Raw genomic sequence first — 27454 nt, 5'->3', positions numbered from 1 at the left:
AGGGCATCATTTAGAGTAGAAGTGGACATCACACATGAACTCAGTCTGGAGGAGTTTGCATTTTTTGGATAATTGTAATGTGCATATATTTCTATTGTTCTTCGTGAGTAGTTTAAAATAGTTTTTATGTAAAGCTTACTTGCAGATCATACTCAAGTTCAGACAGTTGAGATGTTTTCCTTGAGAAGTGTTAAAAATATCAAACCCAATGTAGACCGAGCAAAGGAGTACTGTATTGCACCTTTACCGAGGACCTCTGTATTGGGACTTCTTTATCCATGTGAGGATCACCAATTTAGCCCTTCTTTTTTTTAATTTATTAATGGTAAGGGGCTGCTATGGTGCTAGCAAGGTGGGAGATTTACACAGAATATAAAGAATATTGAAACACAAAGTTATTGCTCTATTTTATCATGGTATGCAATCCCAGGTCATGTGTATTAGATTGGTGCAAATATCAATCTGAAGATTTCTTTTAATCTAAACTCTTCAACATTGAAATTGCAACACCAAGAAGGGCAAGCCATAAGGTTATGCAAATCAAGGAAGTTGCAGGTATCACTACGAACTGCAAGTGATCAAATTTTCCAGCACCTAGCTCCAATCTGCGGCATGTCAGAGGGGCATAATAGCCAAATTGAAAGCAAAGTTTCTTTTAGCCACATGAAACTTCAAAAATGGTTTGGGACGATTGTGCGATGCCTCCTGTTCATTGACATGCCAATTATAGCCACTTATGGCTAACGGAGAGGGACAGAATCCTTGAAATGAGAGACCTTGGCTCATCACCCCGGCATATCACACCTAGGCTGAGATGTCAGGACTGTTAAAAGTTGCGTATCCCGGAGGTTGGGAGAACAACAACGATCGGGAATGACAGAAAGAGGTGTGCGGAGGCGAAACCTCTGCAGGGACGATCGTCTGATTGGAAGAATGGGGCGTAGTGATCCATTCTGTACTGCGAGTGAAATATGACGTCACATCTCAAGCCTAGGGTGGCAACCTGTGTCCATACAAACCATCAGAAGGAGTTTGCACGACATTCGGCTACGAGCCAGATGTCCAGCTATAGGTGTTCCATTGACCACACGCCACTGCTCTCAAAGGCTATCATAATGCACAGCAAGATGACAATGGAGGCTAGAATGGGTCCTGCTTTTGTCTCGGACGCAATGATAGCCGGAGATTGGTCCGGAGACCATGTGGGCAACGCCATAACGAGGCCTTCACAAGGGAACATCACACCGGTCCTACTCCTGAGATTATGGTGTGGGGTGGCATAATGTACGGTAGCCAGACCCCTTTAGTCTTCATTTCAGGTACACTAACAGCTCAGCATTACATTGATTTGGTCATGGAACCAGTGGTACGGCTATTTCTCCCAAGTGTCCCAGAAGCCGTTTTTCAACAGGACCGCATGTTGCTCATGCTACTGTGAGCAGCCTGAGTGGCCTAAACGTGCTGGGCGATTTTTTTCCAACCCTATGGGCGATTTTCTTATTACTGTTAAATAAACTAAAGAAAAATACCAGAGATTTATTATATGCTTTATATAAATAACTTTTTAAAATACATATATTACTATAATAATTGTATGTAACTTCACAAGTTTTAACCTCTGCAAATACTTTTTAATCAGAAAAACAATTGGAAAAATCTATATCTAATTGATTACAACTTCTGTTAACCTGTTCCCCGGCAGAGAATAGGTTAACAGAATCTATAATCCATTGTGCACTGCATGCACCAACATCCCTCTTTGCCCGTCACCACCTCAGCCGGTCTCCAATATTGCAGGCGAGAGCAGTCTAAATTGCAGCAGGGCCAGGCAGACAGCGCCGAGTGGGCACTTTGGAGAGAGATCACATTATAGTGTCTGAAGTCTGAGTAGTGTAACGTCTATTGCCACGGCTCTTCGTTCTGACTTAAACCTCGACGGCCATGACCATGGACATCCTACCTGTGTGCAGCGTCGTCCTCCTGTAAGGCGCCGGCACTCACTTCCGGACATCGAGACGGTCTCCGGAGGGCGCCCGCGCGTGCACGGTCTTAAAGGGCCTGTGCGCGCATATTGCAGGAATTCTGCAATCTATTGCAGGCCTTGGTGGCATCCTTTTGGCATGGTCTGTCGTCCGAGATCAAGGACGACCTGGCCGCTCGAGACCTGCCTCCTGCGTGGGACGACTTGATTCTGCTTGCCACTCGGGTAGACATAAGGCTGAGGGAGAAATCTCACGAGGTTCGTCAGGAGCGACGGCGCCCTAGACTGGCGCCCAACTTCCAACAACCCCTCTTGCCTGCTTCTACTGCTTTGCCCGAGGTCCCGATGCAAGTAGACCGGCTAAGATTATCGGTCCAGGAGAAACAGCGCAGGCGCACCTCTGGACTCTGTTTATATTGCGGCCTCGCTGGCCTTGTTGTGCGTCTGTGCCCTCAGGAGCCAAAAGACCCCAGCGCCTAGGTTTGGTTGGAGAGACAACCCTGGGCATCAATGCATTGAATCGAGAACTCCCTTCCAAACTATTCATTCCCGTAACCATCATAGCTGGCGAGAGGTCCCATCCGGTCTCGGCCTACCTGGACTCCGGCTCTGCAGCCAACTTCATCTGCCAAGACCTTGTGGATCTCCTTCAGTTGTCTACTATCCTGCTGGAAAGGCCGTTGCCTCGGTGGATGGACTGCCGTTGTCTGACCCAGTTGTGTCTGTGACCAAGCCGTTGAGACTCCAAGTGGGAGCTCTTCATGCTGAGTTCATCTCCCTGTTCATCCTGTCCAAGGCCGTCAACCCCGTGCTACTGGGTTTGCCTTGGCTCCGTCTGCACGTCCCTGTCCTGGATTGGAACTCTGGAGAGGTTCTCCAGTGGGGCCTGAAGTGTCTTGACCGCTGTCTGGGTCATATCCAGTCGCTACAGCCTCCTCTTCAGCCATTGGCAGGGTTGCCTTCTTGTTTCTCCATGTTCTCCGATGTCGTCAATAAAAATGAGGCTGAGACCTTGCCGCCACACCGGGCATATGATTGTCCGATCGAACTGGTTCCTGAATAGTCTCCTCGTGGTAGAGTGTACCCGCTCTCCTTGCCAGAAACGCAGTCCATGCCGGCCTACATTAAGGAGAATCTGGAGAGGGGTTTCATTCATAAATCCTCATCCCCGGCAGGAGCAGGGTTCTTCTTCGTTAAGAAAAAAGATGGATCGCTACGACCCTGCATTGACTACCGAGGTGTGAATCAGATCATGGTTAAGAACAGGTACCCTCTTCCATCATCAGATCTCAGCCCCGTGGATTGTCCGAGTCTGTGAGGTCAAGTCATATAAGGGGAAAATGAAAAATACCCAACATGACCCACATTACAGCGGTCACCCAGCTTTTCTAGGGTCCTGAAGAGCAAGTCTACTTAGTTATATAGTGATGCTATACATGGCAATTTTTAAATGTCGAGTGGCCATTCAGAGTTGTGGAGAGCCCCGTGGGAGCTAAAATGGCAGCCATATTTGTTGTACCTGTATTCTCTTATTGAGGCCACTCAGAGTAGTAGAGAGCGCTTTAAATCAGGACGTCAATGCCCCCTGTAAGTGAAATCCTTAATTTCAGAACTGGGCTGACGGGAAGGTGGCAGCATATGTTAAGGGGGTTTTGAGGTTTCCAAAAACATGACTGCTTTCATTCAGAAACCGCGCCTCTCCTGTGCATGGGTGGTGTCTGGTATTGCAGCTTAGTCACACTGAGATGATCACCTGACATGGACAGGAGCGGCGCTGTGTTAAGTCCCCAATCGACTCGCATGATCTTTTTTTTAATAGAATCCCCCCAGTACCCCCGTATGCTTCAAGATGTCATTCAATACCATAGACTCCCTATTAGTCGGACATATACTCTACAAAGAATTTATAATATATCCTAGATCAGAGGAAAGCAACCTTCGCTACTCCATCAGTTGTAATACTACAACTCCCGACGACAAGGTTGAAGGACCTGTGGGTGACGTCACGCTGTCTGCAGTGAAAGAAGCTGGGTGGGAGCGATGAGAAGTGTATGATGCTGATTTGTCAGCGTCATACACTTCTATTCACAACGCCCAGTTGGTAAAAACACAATACACGCCCAGTTGGTAAAAATACAATAAACGTCCAGTTGGAAATACGAGAAAACACGCCAAGTTGTCCATTGAAAAGCTCATTTGCATAAATATAAAATTGCTCATAGCTTGGGCAAAAATGATAGTTTAAAAAAAAAAAAAAAAAACAACTTTGCTGTTATCTACATTGTAGCGCCCATCACATTCAATAGGAGATAGGGATTTGATAATCTGGTGACAGAGCCTTTTTAAGGGCCATACAACGCTTCCTGGGATTCGCCAACTTCTACCGGCTGTTCATCCCCAACTTCTCATCTTTGACTGCTCCTATCTCCACCCTCACTAAGAAGGGTATGAATGCCAAAGTGTGGACTCCGGAGGCAGAAGCCGCATTTGAATCCTTAAAGAAAGCCTTCAGGTCTGCCTCCATTCTGCACCATCCTGATGTATCCCTGCAGTTTTCGTTGGAGGTGGACGCTTCCTCTGTTGGTGCTGGTGCACGGTTGTTCCAGAGAGGTTCGAAAGACAAGGCTGTGCTATGTGGCTACTATTCCAAGCTGTTTTCTTCCGCAGAGCGCAACTACTCGATTGGGAAACGGGAGTTACTGGTCATCAAGCTGGCTCTGCAGGAGTGGAGACATCTACAGGAGGGCGCGGTTCATCCTATCCTGGTCTACACGGAACACAAGAATTTGACCTACCTACAGACGGCCCAGCGGTTGAATCCTCATCAAGCCAGGTGGTCGTTGTTCTTTGCTTGGTTCCGGTTCGAACTCCACTACCGACCCGCCGACAAGAAAGTGAGCGCCGACGCCTTGTCTAGGTCTTTTGAAACGGAGTACATTGTGGAATCCCACAGATTATTATTGATCCGTCCTGCATCTTCTCTGTGAATCCCCTGCAAGTTAGAGGCAGTCCTCCGGGAAGGAATTTTGTACGTCTGGCAGACAGAGGAAGAATTTTTCGCTGGGGTCACAGTTCTAAGCTAGCAGGTCACGCAGGTGCTCGTAAGACCCAAGATCTAATCGCCCGTCAGTTCTGGTGGCCCACGCTGCACAAAGATGTTATGGACTTTGTCTCCTCATGCACGGTATGCGCAGCAAATAAAAGTTGCTCACTCCAGACCTGCTGGCCTGATCCAACCACTGCCTGTGCGCGTTGCCCCCTGGCACCATGTCGCTATGGACTTTGTCACGAACCTTACTCCTTCTGCGGGTTGCAGTGTGATCTGGTGGTGGTGGATCGATTTTCCAAGATGGCTCATTTCATTCCCTTGACCGGCCTGCCGTCTGCTACGCGACTGGCTGACCTCTTCATCCAGCACATCTTCCGTCTGCACGGCTTGCCCTTGCATATTGTTTCGGATCGAGGGGCCCAGTTCACCTCAAAGTTTTGGAGAGAACTCTGCGGTCTCCTCGGTGTAAAGTTGGACTTCTCTTCGGCCTATCATCCCCAGTCCAATGTGCAAGTCGAGAGGGTTAACCAGATTATGGAGAACTATCTACGTCATTTTGTTTCCAGGCGACATGATGATTGGATGCAGTTGCTCCCGTGGGCAGAGTTCTCTTATAATAACCATACCAGTGAGTTGACCACTTCCAGTCCGTTCTTCATCGTCTACGGCCAACATCCTCGTATACCTCTTCCTGTCTCCACTATGTCCCAGGTGCCTGCAGCTGACTCGACCTTCAGGGACTTTCTACAGATATGGCAACAGACCCGATCTTCTATCCTGTTGGCGGTGGACTGCATGAAGAGAAAGGCGGATAGACGGGCTCCTCCGCAGTTCCTTCTAGGGACTAAAGTCTGGTTGACTTCTAGGAATATCCGGCTGAGGGTGCGGTCGTGCAAATTTGCCCCTAGGTTCCTCGGACCCTTCGAAATCCTGCTACAGATCAACCCGGTATCTTACAAGTTGCAGCTGCCGCCTACTCTCAAGATTCCTAACTCCTTCCATGTATCCTTGCGGAAGCCCGTAGTCCTGAACCTCTACTCCCGGACTCCTAGTTCCGCAGTGGTCCCTGGTGGCTCATCTGGGACTTTCGAAGGAGATTCTGGCCACCAAGAAGGTGGGAGGAAGGACCTTTTATTTAGTGGATTGGAGGGGGTTTGGCCCAGAAGAGAGGTCTTGGGAGCCAGAGGAGATCAATGCTCCTGTCCTCATGAGGAAGTTTCTCTCCCGCTCTGGTCCCAAGAAGAGGGGGGATACTGTAACGTTTATGGCCACGGCCCGTCGTTCTGACTTAAAACTCGACGGCCGTGGCCATGGACATCCTGTGTGCAGCGTCGTCCTCCTGTGAGGTGCCGGCACTCACTTCCGGACATCGAGACCGTCTTCGTAGGGCACGCACGTCCGCGCGTGCACGGTCTTAAAGGGCCAGTGCGCGCATATTGCAGGAAGTCTGCAATCTAGCCCAGGATGCCCTGGGCTATAAAAAGGGCTCTGCCCCCTTGTTCTTTGCCAGAGCGTTGTTTGTTACCCGAAGCTTGTCGTGCTAATGGTCTCCCAGTGTCTTCCAGTTTCCCAGTATACCTTGTTCCTGTATCCTGTTTCCGTGTTACCCAGTACTAGTGCCGTGCTGTGCGGTTGCCGAATTGTGCTGTGGTCTATGCCTGTTTTGCTGCGCCTCACCTGACGTCTTCCCGCCGCCTGGTCCCGGACGTGCCTGCCTTGCTACTGTCTACGTTGCCTCAGGTATCCTCACTGAACTATTGAACTCTGTACTTTACCTGTTTGGCCAGCTACCATCCCGCTACGCGGTACGGCCCAGTGGGTCCACACCCCGCATCATGACAAGTAGGACCCTGTGCAGTACCAGCCCCACGATGGTCTTTTAAGTAAATTACATTAAAGCTGGATTCACACGATCGTGATTGGACAGTAGAAAACGGTCCATGTGTCACCCGGATTACCCGGCCTGACCACAGTACATGTAAACAGGACGTCTGGCATCCAGGTAATTTAGGCTACATTCACACGACCGTGAAAAAAAATGGCCATTAAAAACTGATGAATGGTCAGTTTTTTGTGCCCGTTTTGCATCGGTTTGGCCCCAAATTTTCATCCATTTCCAGTCCGTCTGTCCGTTTTTAATGGCCATTTGTCATTCCTTTGCCATCCGTATCTCATGGCCGTTAAAATAAACGGATGGATTTGATTTGTCAGGGTTTTTTCTCTCCCAACCCCCTGAAAACACCACAGTGCCCATATAGATAGTACTGCAATGTCCCTGTAGATAGTGCCACAGTGCCCACTTTAGATAGTGCCACAATGCCCACATATAAAGTACCACAGTGCCCACATATAAAGTGCCAGACCCCACATAGATAGTGCCACAGTGCCCATGTAGATAGTGCCTCACACAGTGCCCATGCAGATAGTGCGATATACCCCCATATAGTGCCCATGTAGATTTCAACCCCCCCTTTCTATATGGATAGTGACGTCAGGCGCTCCTTCTAAGAGCGGAGTACCCTGCCAGAGCCTCTGCAGTGCTGTGGAATATGTTGGCGCAATATAAGCAAATCTAAATATATAGGGCAGATGTCGGGGGAAAGAAGGATTGGGCAATTTGGATTTCAACATGTCAATCCAGTGGTCTATAGCCCTCTCACCATTGGAAACATGTAGTGTGCATGTGTATGGGAGAGTCGGGAGGAATAGCCCTTGCCCAAACCAGTGTATGGCCAACAGCTATTGTATGCGTATGGGATGCTTAAATCATGCAAATCCAATACAACAATTAGGTATTCATACTTTGGTTCGATTATTTGGATATTCCTGTGAACTAAAGTGCAGGGTGTAATAAAGTACATAAGCCATAATTCTAACTTGTAAGATCTGTCAGAAGCAATCACAATGTGTCATTTTCCAGGTAACAACAAAGGTGGAGCTTCCACTTCAATGTTTAAATAAGCTATTGGGAAAATCTGGGAATATCAACCTTTGAAACAGTAAAGAACATATCAGAACACTCATATGCTAATAAACATAAAAGACTTTGGTCTTACCTTGCCATTCCTAGACTGGAGAAGTTAGAAGGCACTATGAGTATATCAAGTCGTGAGAAAGGGTGCGTGCCCAGCACAGAATAAGCTGCCTCAAAGCACTGAGGAAGCACTGGAATCAACATCTCTTTACACTGGTTTAGAAGTAAATCTGGAGCAAAAACACGATGTGGTATGCAAATCTGTGAGTGGGCCTCCAGACTTCTATAACGACAAGGGTAGTCCAAATGTCTGCAGTCCTGTTCTGAGGATCTGTGAGATAAAAAACACAATAACTGGGCTATTACCAATGTTTCAAACAACTCCGTTATGCACGATCTGCTTTGGAAATATATATACTTTCTACAAGCGAACATTCCCTGTATAGAAATTAATTACTGTGACTATAAACATATAACGGACTAGAAAATTATATACTTTAATGAGGAAGAATATAGAGGTATCCAGAAAGTTTGCTAGTGTATCTTTCTTCAGGGTGGCCACTGCAACAATACAGAGACAACGAGGCGTTCTACGTCAATAGTATGTGGCATCTTGTTACCATGAGATTTTTAAATGATTCGTCTGAACAATCAGGAAGTAGGACACTGAAGCATCAGATGGTCTGGACGGGGATTTTCCAGCGTATCTTAGAAATGCATCCATAAAAACAAAGCGCAAACGGATGCTTCCATGTGCTGTTCATTGTTTTCACGGACCCATAGACTAAAATGGGCGAAACGGAATGCAATCACGGGCAAGAATAGGACATGTTCTATAATTTTGTGGAATGGAAACACGGATCCACAAAAACAACAGATATGTGCATGGCTCCATAGAAATTAATGGCTGTGTTCTATCCACAAAAAAATGGAAGGGTCACTAAAGAAAACAACAGTCGTGTGCATGAGCCTTAAGAAACTTAGGGTCCGCTTACACGACCCAACATGGGCCATGTAAACGAACGCCGATCAACGGGACAATGAACGGGGATGAGCGATTCTTACTATGATCACGAATAATGATGTACCGATATGTGAGAACTACATTCAGCTGCTTCCTCTGCCAGCCCTTCTCCCGTTTACCTAATGAGTTGCAAAAAGCTATAATAACAAGCTGAATTTGTAAGTTGTCGTGAGCGTTACAGAAATAGCCAAACAAGAGTGCTCTCTCCTTTGCTTTGGGTAAGAATGTTACATTTTATCTTAAGGGGTACAAACTTACAAGTTGAAGGATTTGTCTAACTGCTACAATCCTCACTTGGTTTTACTGTGGGTTTTTTTTTGTATTGTGCATTTTTTTAAAGTTTTAATAGATTCAATAATTATTACTACAATATAACCATTGGGTAAGTACAGTGGGTCACATTAATTATGAATTGATTTGATCAGATCCCTTATTCATGAGAAGCGGTCATATTCATGCACATAATTTATAGAGAAATAGTCACCTCTCCTGACAGGTCTATTTTGGTAAATGCTTGAATTCGCCGTGAAATAACAATTCTCGAACATATTAACTCTGTATAGTGCAATTTCTCTGTTATTCCTCCTAGAAATTCATGAATAAATTGACAACCGGATGTCACCATTTACCTTCTACACACTTTAAGACCGTGAGCACTGATTTGACATTGTCAGTCTGTGTCAGGACGCACCACTAATTGGTAACACCCAGTTGTCAATTTATTCATACATTTCTAGGAGGAATAACAGAGGAAGAACATATTGTATATTGAGATCTAAGAAAAGATGCTTCAGAATTATTTAATGGAGAATACAAGCATTTACTAAAATAGGCATGTCAGGAGTTGTGAGAGGTCCTCTTTAGGTTATGTGCATGTCACGAAGGGTCTGTGGACCCACTGGGCCGTACTGCCTTGGCGGTAAGGCAGCTGGAAAACAGGGCGCAGGTCAAGGTCTATAGTTCGTATAGGTACTTGTGGCAGCTCGGACAGCAGCAGGGCAGGCTCGGCTGGGACTAGGCAGCAGGTAGACGTCAGGCGAGGTGAAGCAGGTCAGACGTGGGATACAGCACGACACGACTTTGGCACAGCACAGTGCTCGACCAGGATAGTATGGAATGCAGGGAACAGGAACACACTAGGAGGCCATCACATAGACAAACTTAGGAAACATCAACAACGCTCAGGAAAAGAAGCAGGGGGCTGGAGCCCTCTTATAGTCCAGGGTACTCACGGGTTCAGGTTCATCAGAAGTGCGGTGCGCACGCTGCCCCTTTAAGACCCTACGGGATCCGGCTGAGGTGAGTGCACGCGAGCGCTGGCGTCTCCTGAGGAGGAGGCTGGGGCCAGCGCTCGCCGACTCGTGGTTGCGGCTGTCAGGGGGAGATTGGAGCTGACGGCCCGCAGCCACGGACATTACAGTAGGGGCATTGAGGTCATCCTCTGGCTCCCAGGACCTCTCTTCAGGACCAAACCCCCTCCAATCCACCAAATAAAAAGTTTTTCCTCTCACTTTCTTGGTGTCCAAGATCTCCTTAACCTCAAAGGTGCCCGAAGGCCGCTGGAGGCAACCGCAGGGCTAGGAGTCTTGGTATAGCGGTTCAGAACCACCGGTTTCAGGAGGGAGACATGGAAGGAGTGAGGGATTCTGAGGGTAGAAGGCAGCCGAAGCTTTTAGGCTACAGGGTTGATCTGCTGCAGGATCTCAAAATGGTCCAAGGAACCTGGGAGCAAATTTGCACGACGGCACCCTTAGTCGGATAATCCTAGAAGACAGCCAGACCTTTGTGCCAGGAAGAAACGGAGTAGGTTCTTTTCTCCTTGTGTCAGCCTTCCATTTCATGCGGTCGGCTGCCATTAGGATGGAGGATCGAGTCTGCTGCCAGATCTGCAGGAAGTCTCTAAAAGAGGAGTCAGCCGCTGGTACCTTAGAAGTATTGGGCACCGGGAGAGGAATTAGCAGGTGCTGGCCGTAGACAATGAAGAACGGTGTATTCCTTCTAGACTCCCTAGTGTGATTATTGTAGGAGAATTCAGCCCATGGGAGCAACTGCACCCAGTTATCATACTACTTGGAGATGAAGTGGCATAGGCAGTTCTCCAAGATCTAATTGATCCTCTCGACCTGACCATTGGACTGAGGATGGTATGCTGAGGAAAAGTCCAACTTCACACCGAGGAGTCCACAGAGGGCTCTCCAGAACTTTGAGGTAAACGGAACCCCCCGATCAGACACAATATGCTGCGGCAAGCCGTGGAGGCGGAAGATGTGTTGGATGAACAGTTTGGCCAGCTGAGGAGCAGAAGGAAGACCGGTCAGGGGAACGAAGTGGGCCATCTTCGAAAATCGGTCCACCACCCCCCAGACAGCACTGCATCCAGCAGAGAGAGGCAGGTCTGTAATAAAGTCCATAGCTATATGCTGCCAGGGAGCATTGGGCACAGGCAATGGCTGGAGTAGACCAGCAGGTCTAGAGTGAGCGGCCTTGTTGGCTGCACATACAGAACAGGAAGAAACGAAGTCCACAATATCCTTGGGCAGAGTGGCCTCAAGCCTTGAGGGCGTGGCCATTCCAGGACAGACTTTACCTTCTCAGGATTAATCTCGAGACCTCGATTCGAGACGATGTATCCCAAGAAGGGTAGAGCATCCCTGTCAAACACGCACTTCTCCAACTTGGCGTACAGACGATTCTCCCTTAACCGTAGCAGACCTTGACGGACATGTCTCTGATGCGTCATAGGATCTGGAGAAAAAAATCAAGATGTCCTCAAGGTAGACTACTACACAAATATAGGAGGTCACGGAAAATGTCATTAACAAACTCCTGGAAGACCGCGGGAGCATTACACAGGCCGAAGGGCATTACTAGATATTCATAGTGTCCATCACGGGTGTTAAATGCAGTCTTCCATTCATCAACCTGGCGAATCCGGACTAGGTTATAAGCCCCACGCAGGTCTAGTTTGGAAAAAATCTTGGCACCACGTATACGATCGAACAGTTCAGAGATCAGTGGCAACGGATATTTATTCTTCACCATGATCTGGTTGAGACCTCGGTAGTCGATACAAGGACGAAAAGAGTCATCTTTCTTTTTGACAAAGAACTCGGCTCCTGCCGGGGAGGAAGACTTTCGCATGAAGCCCCTCTCCAAGTTCTCTTTCACATAGGCGGACATGGACAGAGTCTCTGGCAAGGAGAGAGGATATATCCTACCACGGGGAAGGAATGCACCAGGAATCAGTTCAATAGGGCAGTCATACTCCCAATGTGGAGCAATGTCTCCGCCTCCCTCTTACTGAAGACGTCTGAAAATGCAGCATGACGACTCGGCAATCCCGCCAATGATCGAGGCAGAGAAGGCTGAACCGTACGAATCTCCACCAGGCAACAGCTTTGACACTCATGGCCCCACTGGAGAACCTCTCCAGAATTCCAGTCCAGGACTGGGGCATGCAGTCGGAGCCAAGGCAGGCCCAGCAACACAGGGTTAACAGCTTTGGATAGGACATAGAACGACAGAAGTTCGGAATGAAGAACCCCTACTTGGAGCCTCAGCGGCTTTACTGAAGCAAATGTCAACCGGCTCTCCAGAGGGGTGGTGGGTAATTGCAGAAGGTCCACCAGGTCTCTACGGATGAAATTAGCAGCGGATCCAGAGTCCAGATACGCAGAGACCTGATGCGTTCTCTCACCAGACACTATGGTCACAGGTATGGACAATTTCGACGGAAGTCCATTCTTACCCAAGGTTGTCTCTCCTACCCCCCCTAGGCTTTGGGATCTTTGGGGACACAGACGCACAAGATGGCCACTGAGGCCGCAATAAAGACAGAGTCCCGAGGTGCGTCTGCGTTGTCTCTCCTGGGTGGATAACTTACACTGGTCCATTATCAGACTCCTTAGGAGGGTCGACATCTGAGGACAACAGTGGTTGCTGCAAAGTAGGAGCCAGACTGGGAAGGACTACCTCACCTTGAACCTCTTGGAGGCGTTCTCGGATCCGTATATCAATCCGGGCGGACAGAAGGATGAGGTCATCCAGGACAGACGGCAGATCTGGAGCAGCAAGTTCGTCCTTAATTTTAGGAGCCAGTCCATGCCAGAATGCAGCCACCGGGGCCTCATTGTTCCAAAACCGCCCTCCCGCCAGAGTGCGGAAGTGGATGGCGTACTCACTCATGGAGGTGTCTCCTTGGCGTAGGTTAATCAAATAAGCCGCTGCAGATGAGACCCGACCAGGCTCCTCAAACACCATACAAAAAGTCCAGAGGAAGGCTTGGAAGTCACGGGTCTCTGGTCCCCGTCTCTCCCAGATAGGGTTCGCCCATGCAAGAGCCTTGCCAGAGAGGAGAGAGATGATGAAAGCGACCCTTGCGCCATCAGACGAAAATGTCCTATTATACAGGCTGAAGTGGATCTGGCACTGATTCAGAAAACCACAACAGGTACTTGCCTCTCCATCATAGCGGTCAGGAAGTGGCAAAGAAACACGCGGGTCAACACTGCCAAGAGGTCTAATCTGAGGATCAACACTACCAGGAGTTGTAGTAGGAGGAACGGCAGCTTGTGCCTCCTGCCGACGTGCAAGAATGTTTAACGCCTGGAGGAGTTGATCCTGTCGAGACCGGAGGTCTAGCATATCCGCCCGCATTTCTTGAGACGGCGTCATAGTCTTGAATCGACCAGCGGGGTCCATGGGCTGAGCGTACTGTCACGAAGGGTCTGTGGACCCAATGGGCCGTACCGCCATGGCGGTAATGCTTCTGGCCAACAGGGCGCAGGTCAATGTCTATAGTTCGTATAGGTACTTGTGGCAGCTCAAACAGCAGCAGGGCAGGCTCGGCTGGGACTAGGCAGCAGGTAGACGTCAGGCGAGGTGAAGGAGGTCAGATGTGGGATACAGCACGACACGACTTTGGCACAGCACAGTGCTTGACCAGGATAGTATGGAATGTAGGGAACAGGAACACACTAGGGGGCCATCACATAGACAAACTTAGGAAACATCAACAACGCTCAGGCATAGAAGCAGGGGACTGGAGCCCTCATAGTCCAGGGTACTCACGGGTTCAAGTTCATCAGAAGTCCGGTGCGCGCGCTGCCCCTTTAAGACCCTAGGGGATCCGGCTGAGGTGAGTGGACGCGAGCACTGGCGTCTCCTGAGGAGGAGGCTGGGGCCAGCGTGCACCGACTCGTGGCTACGGCTGTCAGGGGGAGATTGAAGCGGACGGCCCTCAGCCACGGACATTACAGTGCATCTATATGAGAACTTCTCATGGACTCATTATTAATCCTTGCCCATCTTTACTTGCTGCTCTTAAGATAGGCCATCAATATTAGATCGGTGGGGATCCGACTCTCGGCACCCCCACAACTCAGCTGTTTCAAGGGGCCACGGCGCTTCTAAATGGTTTACATGGTTAGCCTTCTCGTTCATACTTGCACGTATGATCATATTTGTAGGGGCAAGTCCCTGTTAAAGGGGGTGGGGTAATAGCGTAATTCACTGGTTAGTGTCACCCACTATTACTACCTCCTTTATAATCAGAGTCACTAGGGCTATGCCTAGTTCCCCTACCTTTTCCTTATACTAACGTCGATCTAATTGCTTTTGCTGCAACTCAAGGGAATAAGACCGTATAGTAAATAAAGGTAATGTTTATTAAAATACAGTAATCACTCATCTATAAAATACAGTAACTAATCACAGTACAGTATAAACACTGTATCATAATCCTAATTATACCGCCACCCACTTACCTAAACATACATATGAAAACAGTTACGTTACAACACAATACACATAAGTTACTTGTAATTCTCACACGCTCACTATCTCTGTCCCACTCCCTCCTAATATAACTTTCCCTATACACTAAGGGTTAATACGGGATGAGAAACAAGGGGAATGGGTTTCTGTGTACCTGGGGATGTGCAGGTCAAGGGTCACTGCAGGGTACTTAGGGCAGCAAAGGTAAACAGGGTTCAGCAAGGGGTTAACTTCAGGGACTTAGGCAACACAGGGTTACTCAGGGAAGCAAGGGTTAACTCAGGGACTGGGACAGCAAGGGTTAACTCAGGGACAGCAAGGGTTAACTTCAGGGACTCTAGGACAGCAAGGGTTAACTTCAGGGACTCTGGGACAGCAAGGGTTAACTCAGGGACAGCAAGGGTTAACTTAGGGAACACAGGGTTACTCAGGGTAGCAAGGGTTAACTCAGGGAGGAGACAGGGAGAGAGAGGGTTAAGTGTAGCTGCTGCTACACTTGATACTGAAGTTGGTGGAGCAGAAGCAGAGGCAGAAGCAGGAGCCTAGCAGGAGACAGCAGCAGGTCGTTGGGTGAGAGAGACAGGACAGGAGAGGTGAGCCGGTTCGTGGTGGTGTGGGAGGCAGGCAGTCGTCTTCAGCTGCTCCTCGTTGGTGGAGTGGCGAGGTAGTCTTCAGCTAGCTCCAGCTAGTTTCAGCTGCTGAGCGTACCGACGCAGGGCTATTTAACCCTGTCGGTACGCTCAGAGCGGGGGACGAGTGGCACTTGCCCCCGGCTAGCATGGGTCAGCATGGTGATAATGTATCACCAGCTCACTCATGAGCGCCCACGCTAGACCTGAAATGGAGACAGGGGATAACTATCTCCTGCCTCCATGGTTTCCAAACAAAGCAGGGCAATGCTAATTGTCCTGCTTTGTTTAATACCGGATTCATGACCAGGTCCGTGTTGCTACAGCCCTGGCACATGATACATTATATGTATTATATACACACACACACACACACATATATATATATACATACATACACACACACACACACACACACATATATACACACACACATACATACATATATATATATATATACACACACACATACATAAATAGGGACACTTCCCTTTACAGTCCCCTTCAAACAGCTAATTGGCAAGGGTATCCTAAGCATAGACCATGAATTTTAAATAACTGGATAACCCCTTTAAGGCTATGGTCACACAGAGTTCTTTGCAGGCAGAAAATTCTGCCTCAAAATTCCATTTGGAATTTTGAGGCAGATTTTGATCTGCCAGCACGCCGTTTGCTGCGTTTTTCCCTCACGCCCATTGAGCGCCACAGGCAAAAACGCCTCAAAATACGCATTCTCTGCCTCCCATTGATGGCATGCCAGTGATACTTATTTAGGATTGTTAGGCACTAGAAACTAAGAAAAAAGGAAACCTTTTATTTCCAGCAATAGTGTTCAAATAAAAAATTTAGAGAATTTTTTCATACATATTCACTTTAAAGAAAGGATATTATTTAATTTTGCGACTATATATTTTTTTGTCAGAGCAAGACAAAGGATTATGGAGTCATAGGGGCAGATTTACTAAGACTCATTTAATGCGCCACGCGTAGCTTTTTACTCCGCTAAACTAAGATGCGACATATTACGAAGATGCGCACTAAAGAAATGTGACGTAACAATTGTGGTCGCACAGCCGGAAACGGGCGTAGAAAAGTTGATAAATCAACCCCCCCATATTGTTTTGAAAACTTCATGGAAGGTCACAAGCGTACAACCATGTAAAACTGAAGTAACGTTTTTCTTTATTATTATTTAAAAGGTGTGGTCTTTTAAAATTCTTGAACGAGGAGAGACAGGTTAAGGATTATCTCTTGTCTAACTAAGATCTTCGCTCTATGCATTTAGCTGTGGGCTAATATTTTAGACATCCTGGTTCATCTTAAGTCAATTCTTTTGTAAGATAGATCTGACATTAAAGTGTAGCTAAACGTTTGAAAAAATTCTGACAGGTCATAGAGACATGTCAGAAGTTTGGATTGGTGGGGGTCCGAGCACGGAGACCCCCACCAATCTCTAGAACGAAGCAGCTGAATTGTTCGTGTGAGCGCTCAGCTGCTTAGTGTCTGTTCGTGTCACGTGAAAACAACATATATATATATATATATATATATATATATATATATATATATATATACAGTCCAGGGTGGATGAACACAGCACTCCAAATGCAACAAATCAGGCCATGTGCTCGTTACCTGGGGGTGAATCAATTCCCCAATATCCAGATAGAGAGAAATATAGAGCGTAGTAACGGCACCAGGACTTCAAGATGGATGAAAGCAAAAGTGGATTTATTTCACCTCAACACAGCAACGTTTCGGTTCAACATGGCTTGAGAAAGGTTCCTGTTGAACCGAAACGTTGCTGTGTTGAGGTGAAATAAATCCACTTTTGCTTTCATCCATCTTGAAGTCCTGGTGCCGTTACTACGCTCTATATTTTTCTCTATATATATATATATATATATATATATGGGTACCACAAACAAGCAACAATTGTAAAAAAGTAGTACCAATTAAGTATAAATATAAAATTTTTATACAAAGTATGTAGCAACACAGTGATATATACAGTATTACAGTGAAATCATGTACACATTATTCACCATATATTAACCCCTTCCCGACAGCCGCCGTATATATACGGCGCACGCCGGGTGGGGGAATATGGAGCTGGCTCACGGGCCGAGTCCGCTCCATAGAGCGAGTGTGTCGGCTGTGTGTTACAGCCGACACTTCCGGGTTAAGAGCGGGATCGCGCATTAGCGCGATCCCGCTTGTTTAACACGTTAAATGCAGCGTTCAATAGAGATCGCGGCATTTAAATTACTAAAAACAGGGGGGCGACCCCCTGTAATGTCTCAACGGCACCCCCGCGGCGAGATCGGGTGGAGCCGTTGGTTCACACGGCTGCCTGGGGGTCTGACGAAGTCCCCCAGGTCCGCCATCTTGGTACTTCTATGAAGCTCTGCCTCCAGCAGGGCTTCATAGGAGACTGTCAGAATCACGATATACTGAAATACATTAGTATTGCAGTATATCGTGCAAGCGATCTAACGATCGCTGGTTGAAGTCCCCTAGGGGGACTAATAAAAAAATGTAAAAATTAGTTAAAGTTTTTTTTTTTGTGTAAAAAAAAATTAAAAATTCAAAGTTAAAAAAAAAAAAACCTTTTCCCATTTCCCCCCTAGAGCATAGTAAAAAATTAAATAAATAAACATAATTGGTATCGCCGCGTCCGTAAAAGTCTGAACTATCACAATATATCATTATTTAACCCGCACGGTGAACGCCGTAAAAAAAAAAAATTGTAAACGCCAGAATCTCTATTTTTTGGTCACCTCATCTCCCATAAAAAATGAAGTAAAAAGTGATCAAACCGTCACATTTACACCAAAATGGTATTATTAAAAACTACAGCTTATCCCGCAAAAAATAAGCCCTTATACAACTTAATCGACGGAAAAATAAAGAAGTTACGGCTCTCGGAATTTGGCGAAACAAAATAAATTTTATTTTTTACACTTAGGTTTTTACTTGTAAAAGTAGTAAAACATAGAAAAAACTACACATATTTGGTATCGGCGTAATCGTATTGACCCATAGAATAAAATTAACATGTTTTAATTGTACAGTGAATTCCGTAAAAATGGCGCGCAAAAAACTATGGCGGAATCGCATTTTTTTTCATTTTCTACCCCACAAATAATTTTTTTCCCGTTTCCTAGTACAATATACGGCAAAATAAATGGTGCTACGAAAAACTACAACTTGTCCCGCAAAAATCAAGCCCTCATAGTACTATATCGACGGAAAAATAAAGGCGTTATGGCCTTTGGAAGGTGGGGAGGGAAAAACGAAAATGAAAATCTGAAAAAGGGCTGCGGCGTGAAAGGGTTAAAGCCTCATTACAGCAGAGTGTGTTTAATAAAACAGTGTTCTAATTGAGAATAATTTTCCATATATTACACCTGTGTGATTATTATGAAAATAAACTCCCCACAAATAAGGACCGGCTCCTCTACACATAAGGTAAACGCGCGCGCATAACGGCACATACACTCTCTGCTGTAATGAGGCTTTAATATATGGTGACTAATGTGTACATGATTTCACTGGAATACTGTATATATCAAACGGTGTTGATATATACTTTGTATAAAAATTGTATATTTATGCTTAATTGGTACTACTTTTTACAATTGTTGCTTGATTGTAGTTCCACTATATATATATGTTGTTTTCACATGACATTTTTGCTTGAGAAAGGCTCTCGTGTTGCGCTGAAACGTTGCACTTATGGACCAATAAAACACCACCACTTTTTTGCATACACCTTGGAGTGCTGCCTGATTCTTTGGATCTACTATATTTAGAATACAATACATTACAACTAACTGCAAAAATGTGTGCTACTATCTAGAATTAAGAAAAATGAACAAAAAGAACCTCAAGCTTAATTGCATAAACAGAATACTTATTATCAGAGTTTTCAACTCTAAATCGCCATTGACCCTAGACAGTAAAAATGTCCACAATTCAACGGCTTAAGAACAGCTCGTACTAAAATTATGGAGATTAGGAAGTCCAATGTCAGGCATTATGAGACCACTGGGGATCCTGGGGAGAGGACAGAAGTGGTTGCTGCTTCAGTTTTTCTCTGTGCTGACTAGGTCCTGTTCACACAGAATTTTTTGCTGTGGCAATAAACGGATGAAATTGCCTCCTATTGATTTCAATGGGAGGTGGAGGAGTTTTTTTTCCCGGAAGCAAAAAAAAAACAAAAAAAAAACCGCTTGCGGGAAAAAAAGATCGATTACTCACTGGTAATCGGTTTTTCAAGAACCTATGACAGCACCCCTGCAGAGACATCCCATCCGCTGCACAGGAAACCTGAGGATAGAAAAAGGGACACACCTCTCCACACACAGTCTTTAGAAAGAACTCAAGATGAGAAATAGTTTCGTTTATATATTTTTTTTTTGCGCCACCCAAGTGAAATTCCCTCACACCTTTATATATACAGTATTTACGAGGAATCCCTTTGCATTTAGGTTAGCGATCTACCTTATGAGGGCTCGATCTGCTATAAACAATAGGGAGGGTAACAGAAGGGTGATGTCATAGGTTCTTGAAAAACCGATTACTGGTAAGTAATCAATCTTTTACCTTTTCACCTATGACAGCACCCCTGAAGATATAAAATAGAAATCAGTATTTAGGGTGGGGACCACAGCTTGTAGCACCTTTCTACCAAAGGCCAAGTCAGAGGCTGTATGCAGTTGTAATCGGTAGTGCTTGAAAAAGGTGTGAGGAGAACTCCATGTGGCAGCCTTGCATATCTGGTCTAGAGATGCCTCTGCTCTCTCTGCCCACAAAGTGGACACAGCCCTGGTGGAGTGAGCTCCGAAAAACTCTGGGGGTTTGAGCTTCTGATTTATGTAGGCTAATTGTATGGCCTGCTTAATCCACCTCGCTATAGTGGCTCTACTGGCTGCCGAACCCTTGTTATGACCGTGAAACTGGACAAACACATTTTCTGAGGATCTTAGATCCTTGGTAATCTTTAGGTACTGGACTAGGCATCTCCTTACGTCTAGGCAGTTAAACTGTTGTTCCCTCTGGTTTTTTGGGGAGTCGCAAAAGGAGGGAAGAATAATCTCTTGGTCTAAATGAAAGGGAGAGACCACTTTAGGAAGAAATTCTGGTAAGGTTTTTAGGATGACTCTATCGTCTAACAGTAGGGTATGTGGAGGGAAGGCAGAGAGGGCCTGAATCTCTATGGGCTGATGTAATGGCTAACAAGAATGTAATTTTAAGTATCAGCATTTTCATGGAGATAGAGTCTATTGGTTCAAATGGTGGATTTATCATAGCCTGGAGAACAATGTTTAAAAAGGCTCTGTCACCACATTATAAGTGTCCTATCTCCTACATAAGGAGATCGGCGCTATAATGTAGGTGACAGCAGTGCTTTTTATTTTAAAAAAAAATGATCTATTTTCACCACTTTATTAGCGATTTTAGATTTAGGCTAATAAGTTGCTTAATGCCCAAGTGGGCGTGTTTTTACTTTAGACCAAGTGGGCGTTGTACAGAGGAGTGTAGGACGCTGACTAATCAGCGTCATGCACTCCTCTCCATTCATTTAGTCATCGCATAGGGATCCTTTTAGATCAGTATGTGCTGTCTTATACTAACACATTAACGATACTGAAGTGTTTATAGACAGTGAATAGACATTCCACGGGATGTCTATTCACAATCTCTGCACTTCGTTACTTCGCGTCTGTGGTAATGTTGAGAGTAGGGGTTAACTTCCATGGAATACCCCGCATGAGGTTCTCCCTGTTCAACCACCATCTGAGAGACAGCCTGGCTGCGGATGAGATGTGTAGGGGGTTGGTCTAGGGAGAGACTGCTCCTGTCCCACTGATTTAAAATGTTCCCCTGTAGGGCCCTGGATCTGAAGTGGGCCCATAGTACAGCTGGGATGTATGACGTCACGAGGCCCAGGACTGACATAGCCTTCCTGAAAGATGTCGTATGGCCTAAGTAGAGTTCTGATACTCTATCAGGGGATTGATTTTGCCTTCTGGAAGGAAGGACATCTGCTTGGAGGTGTCTAGCAGAATTCCTAGGAATACACATCTGTTTGATGGGTGTAAATGTGATTTTTAAAAATTTATGTTCCATCCTAACCTTGTTAGTATAGTGCGAACGCTCTCTATTTGTAGGGTCAAGGCCTGAGATGTTTCTGCGACTAACAAAAAATCGTCTAGGTACGGGATCAGGAGGATGTCGCTCGTCCTGATGTAAGAGGTAATTTCCGCTATTAGTTTCGAGAATACCCTTGGAGCTTGTGAGATGCCAAAGGGGAGGGCTCTGTATTGTAGGTGAAGTAAAGTCATTTTGAGGGTCACTGCTACCCTCAGATATTTTTGATGAGGACGGCACATGGGTACGTGGTAGTAAGCGTCCTCCAGGTTGATTGATGCCATCACGCAATCCCTGGAGAGGAGATTTATAGTTGAAGCAATACTCTCCATGCAGAATTTTTTGTAGGTTAGATAAAGATTCAATCCTTAAGTTTATTATGACCCTGTGTTTTCCTCCTGGTTTGCTTTCCAGGAAGAGAGGAGAATAAAAGCCCTGACCTGTCTCTGTGCTTGGAACCTGAATTAGGACTCCTTTTTCTAGGAGTGACAGGACTTCTAATTCTAAGAATTTCTGCTGCTCTGGAACCCTTAAAAAGCTTGTGGCAAAAAAATCTGTCTGGGGGAAGAGACCTGAACTCTAGCACGTACCCTGTCTTTATGATTCCTAAGATCCAAGGATTCGCAGATATTTACTGCCAATCCTTGAAAAACAGGGAAAGACAACCCCCCACCATGGACCTTTTGGCATCATTGTTGGTCTCTATTTTTAGGGTCGTTTTGGGGCCTGAAGACAAAGGCCTTATTATTCCTCTTAAATCTTGAGGATCTAAAGTTCTGTCCTCTAGGGTTAGGTCTTTTGTTATTAGGTCTTTTGGGACAGAAGGAATCTTTTGTTGGTCATGCATATGTAGGGAACCCCTTCTTGCTATCTAACGCTTTGTCTAGTAGGTCGTCAAGCGGGGGCCCAAAAAGATAATCTCCAGAGCAGGGAATAGCGCACAGCTTCCCTTTCGATCAAGTGTCTCCTTTCCAGGTTTTTAGCGAGATAGCTCGTCTGGCGGAATTTGACAAAGCTGCTGATCTGGCGGAAAGGCGTACAGAGTCTACGGAGGTATCTGCCAAGAAGTCTGTGGCCTTGGAAAGCATTGGAAGGGAGTATAAGATTTGATCCCTAGTGGTCTTGTCATTTAGATGAGGCTCTAATTGTGCGAGACAAATTTTTTAAGATCTGGCTGCAATGCCCGGGTTTAAAGGCCCCTGTAGAAGCTTCCCTGGTCTTTTTTAGATAGGGAAGGGAGTGTTTCCTTGAAATTTTAGCCACTGGGACATAGAGTCTAGGGGTGTTATCCCAGTCTTTACATACATCGTCCTCAAAGGGATACTTCCTTTTGAGAATACCTGCTTTCCTATCAGGATTTTTTCATTCTGTCTTAATGAGGCTGGTTATGTTCCTATGAATGGGAAATGTTTTATTCTTTTTAAGTCCAAGGCCTTGAAACATTATGTCCTGGACAGACCGAGGTTCTTTAGGATTATCAATGTTCATAGTAGCCCTTGCAGTCTTGAGGAGTAGATCTATGTCTTCTGTTGGGAACAAATTCCTCCCTCCCTCATCTTCACCTGAGGAATGTAAGGAGCTGTACTCCCCTTCTTCCTCTGGTTGAGAATCCTCCACTGCTGAGGAATCAGAAAGACCTATCCGGCTAGAAGAGGCAGATGGTAAATCCTTAATCTTTTTAAGGGACTTTAAAACTTCTGCCCTCACAATATCTTTAATACTTGAGGCTAAGTTTGTAGACTCCTCCGAGATAATGTTGTCTAAACATTTCTGACAAAGTCTTTTATTATAGGCTGATGCAAGTTTCTTTTTCCAAACAGCACATTCCTTGTTGTGGGTTTTTTCCTGTTTTTTTTTCCTAGGACAATCCCTGGCCTAAACATATGTACAAAGGAAAGGGGAACAGTATTTAGTAAGGAAGAGGGTTTTTTTTTTAATCTTACACCATAGTCCTGACTCCTCAAGTACCGGACTGGAGGATTTGGCGGTCAGTGCGTCCTGGTGCTTCTCCTGGCGTTTCCATAATGGAGGAAGGCGGCTGGAGACCGAGGCTCCAGCTGTTCGGACCTAAAAAAGCCTTGGATTGGCTGGGAGGCCCTAAGCTCCGGACGCTTGGAGCACCTCCTCCCCGCATGGTTTACCGGAACCACCGTCTCCTGGAGTGTTGGACGCATCACCCCGCCGGAAGTGACACGTCGCGGCGACCGGAAGTCTCCAGTGAAAGCGCCGGAAGCCGCCAACGCTGTGCATCATCCGGCCCAGAGAGCCGAACATGACCCCATGAAACCACTCCCCGCCAGAGTGTGGACCTTAAACCACCTCCAAGGAGGGAGACGATAGACCGGGAGAGGAGGGAGTACCTGCACCAGGCTCAAGGTTGCTCCCTCCAAAGGAGACTTACACCTTCCAGAGCACCCCTAGTGAAATAAGGTAAGACCTTGCTAGGGGGTCTGCAACCCCCGGTGAAGTGTTTTTCCTCAGGACAATCCTTCCATCCGGAGGACAGGAAACCCGACTGGGTGTGTCCCTTTTTATAGCCTCAGGTTTCCTGTCCAGTGGATGGGATGTCTCTGCAGGGGTGCTGTCATAGGTGAAAGGGTAAAGAAGCGACATGCTTTATCTTGAGGCGCTTTTTGCCTCAAAAACCCCATTGAAATCAATGGGAGACGGAAATAAACACGTTTTTGGGCAAAAAACGCTTGCAGTTATTCCCTCTGTCGGTTGAATAAATAGTTAAAAAAAAGTAAAAAAAAAAAACGCGGCAAAAAGCCGTGGCACGAGGAGTCATAAAACGCGTGTGGTGCAAAACCACTTAACAAAAACACGGAGCCGAGTTTTCCACGCAGAATTAGGGTATGTTCACACGGCTTAATTTCAGCAGTATTTCGGGCCAAAACAGACGAAAAATCGGAAGCAGAACGCCTCCAAACATCTGCCCAATGATTGCAATGGGAAAACGGTGCTCTGTTCTGACAAGCCGTTTTTTTACGCGGCAGTTTTGAAACGTCACTTCTTGGGACGTTATTGGAAAAGTTTTTCATTGACTATGGAAAACAGCTCCAAAAACGGCCGTAAAAAACGCAGCGAAAATCGCGAGTGGCTTAAAAAAAGTCTGAAAATCAGGAGCTGTTTTCCCTTGAAAACAGCTCCCTATTTTCATACGTTTTTGGTCTAGCGTGTGAACATACCCTTACAGTGAAATGAGCTGGTTCTATTGTTTCCAGTGATCACTTGACTGATCACATGATAATCGGGATATCAGTAGCATGAGGCTGTTGCGGTCACTATAACATGTAATATGCTAAAATTAATGGTAGACAATGACAAACATGAGTAAAAACTCTTAACTGGAATGTAAAAGAGCATGTTTTTTTCTACTATTTTTTCAAATTAGAAGCCTAAAAATTCGAACAAAGAGACAATTATGCATATACAAGTGGAAAAAAAGGATACCTGCATTGATCACAAAAACAATGTGCAGCAAAAATCAAGTAGATAGATATAAAAATAAAGTTATAAAAACAGCTAAAAGTGTGTCTGGTCCTGGAGACTGAAAAAACCCTGGATCTGAACCGGTAAATTTCGACACATGACTGTAATAATAATATGAGCAATATAATGCAGCAACACCACAAACCACCTGCTGCCTTTAAACTAGTATTTGACATGTCTTTATTTAATATATGTTTATGCTATAATTTTATTTACCTCCAGACCTCTTTGACAAATCTTTTCTTTCACAGGACTCTAAAATGTGCTCACTCCAGCTGTGTTCAAACAGTGTGACAGAAATGACGAGTTTCAAGCACCATTCTTGGCTAATGAGTACGTTTTAATCCTGCCAAAGACAGAATGCTGCAGACACATTTATGCACTATTCACATTACGCGTTTTAACAGCCGTGTGATGGGCGTTTTTTTTACAGCCGTCACACGGCTGCATTAAAATCTGTTAACCCCATTGGGGTTATTCACATGACCGATTTTTTGACAGGCCGTCAAAAACTAGAACATGCCCTATTTCATGTCGTTCTCATGGCCACACGGCTCCCGCACACCTCAATGGGGCCGAGTAAAAAACGTCCGTCACTTGGGTGCCACACGAGTGACGGCCGTTAAAAAAGGATTCCTGCCCTCAAGTCCCCGAGAAAAGCAACAGATAGAGCTCTGTCCGGGGACTCCAGTACCGCTCCTTGACGTCACCGTCTATATATGGCTAGTGACGTTAGGCGTTTCCTATCGCTGGAGTCCCAGAGCAGAGCATCCGCTAATGCTCTGCCCGGGGCTCCGTCACTGTAAAAGCTCCTGATATTTGGACAGTGACTTCAGGAGCTTCCCTAACGCTGGAGCCCCAGGGCAGAGCATCAGCTAGGACTCGGACATCAGGAGCAGCGCTGGAGTCCCCGGGCACTGTCCATATATGGACATATAGGAGTTTCCTGACCTTTCCTCGAGCAGAGAATCAGCTAGCGAAGGACAGTGACGTCAGGAGTTCTCCTTGGGCCGGAATCCTGGGGAAGAGCCTCTATTAGCGCTCTTCCAGGGGACACAGACTCTGGAGAAGCCCCTGACATCACCGTCTATATATGGACAGTGACATAAGGAGCTCTCCCTGGAACGAAGTCACTGCAGCACTGCTCCTGATGTCACTGTCCATATAAGGTCAGTGACGTCAAGAGCTTATCCTAGACCGGAGTCCAAATGCAGAGACTCTTCTAGCGATCTGCCAGTGACTCTAGTACTGCTCCTGACGTCACTATAATATATGGGCAGTGACGTCAGGAGTTTTCCATCGCTCCACCCAAGAAAGGAAAGTATAACAAGAATTGTTTTGTTTTTTTGTGTTTGTGCTTTTTTACAGGATTGGGTGTTGGACTACATCAGATTTGAGGACCACTTCCATCACGGCGTTTTTTTATTTTCAATAAAATGGTGAAAAGAGGGTTGTGTGTTTTTTTTTATTTCAATAAAATATTTTTTCTACGTGTCTTTTTTTAACTATATTACTACTGCCTTAGTAATGGCCGCTGTCTGGCAGCGTCCATTACTAAGGAGGGGCTTAGTGTAAGTGTAATGATAGGGGTAGGGAAACGGACAAGTGAGCCCTAATCTACCCGCCACTCTGTCCCTGCCTACTTGCAACGACCCGCCCTAGGCGACGGGGTACAACTGGGCGGCGGTCCCTACGCTCAGTAAGTGCACGAGACAAACATACAAGGGAATATAAAGCAAAGGGAAAGGGGCAGTTGCCCACGGCAACACCGTGAGCAACAGAGTGGTGAACGAGCCAAGTCAAACCAGGAGAGCACGAGGTACCAAACGCAGAGCAGAAGAGTAGTCAGAAAGCCAGGGTCAGTATGGAGCAGGATCAAATAGTAGGAGCTGTAGCTGGGCCAGGAAACCACACGGAAAGAATCACAAGCAAGGAGGAACAGGAAAGGCAGGTATAAATAGACAGAGGGCGTGAGCTAGCTGAGTCTGGCCAGGCTGCGATAGGCTCTCCCACTCCTAAGCCTGCCAGCCTGAGTGGTGGAAGCTGGAGTCAGTCTCAGAGAGATAGACTCAGGTGAAGACTGATTACCTCTGGAAGTTAACCCCGAAGCTGTGCCTGGCAGATCCTTTACAGTAAGCTGGTGGAAAGGCTAACTCTAACCCCCCCACCCATTATTAGCCGGATACCCACAACTACCAGGGGTAAAGGGAGGAGCAGTGTACGATGCAGTACCTGACGATCTGTACTTATGGTCGGGAACTGGGGCTGCCATAGGCTGGTATTATTAGGCTGAGAAAGTGAAAAAAAACATGGCCTTTCCCTCCCTGGTAATGCTAGCCTGCTGCTGCTATATTTTAACTGTCTGGTTAAGAAA

General features: G+C 46.2%; 1 protein-coding gene across 1 annotated transcript in view; it reads right to left on the bottom strand.

Moving 5' to 3' along the window:
• The window catches only part of AOPEP (aminopeptidase O (putative)), a 546765-nt gene that overhangs the window by 450088 nt on the left and 69223 nt on the right, over positions 1–27454 (bottom strand). Inside the window, exon 5 of the mRNA XM_075828817.1 lies at positions 8087–8335. Within this exon, the coding sequence (XP_075684932.1) occupies positions 8087–8335 (249 nt within the window). The remainder of the gene's footprint in view (positions 1–8086; positions 8336–27454) is intronic.

This window comes from Rhinoderma darwinii, chromosome 1, assembly GCF_050947455.1.
Source record: "Rhinoderma darwinii isolate aRhiDar2 chromosome 1, aRhiDar2.hap1, whole genome shotgun sequence".
Taxonomy (NCBI): Eukaryota; Metazoa; Chordata; class Amphibia; order Anura; family Rhinodermatidae; genus Rhinoderma; species Rhinoderma darwinii.
The sequence above is the reverse complement of the archived record's forward strand: the minus strand, read 5'-3'. Positions and strand labels throughout refer to the sequence as shown.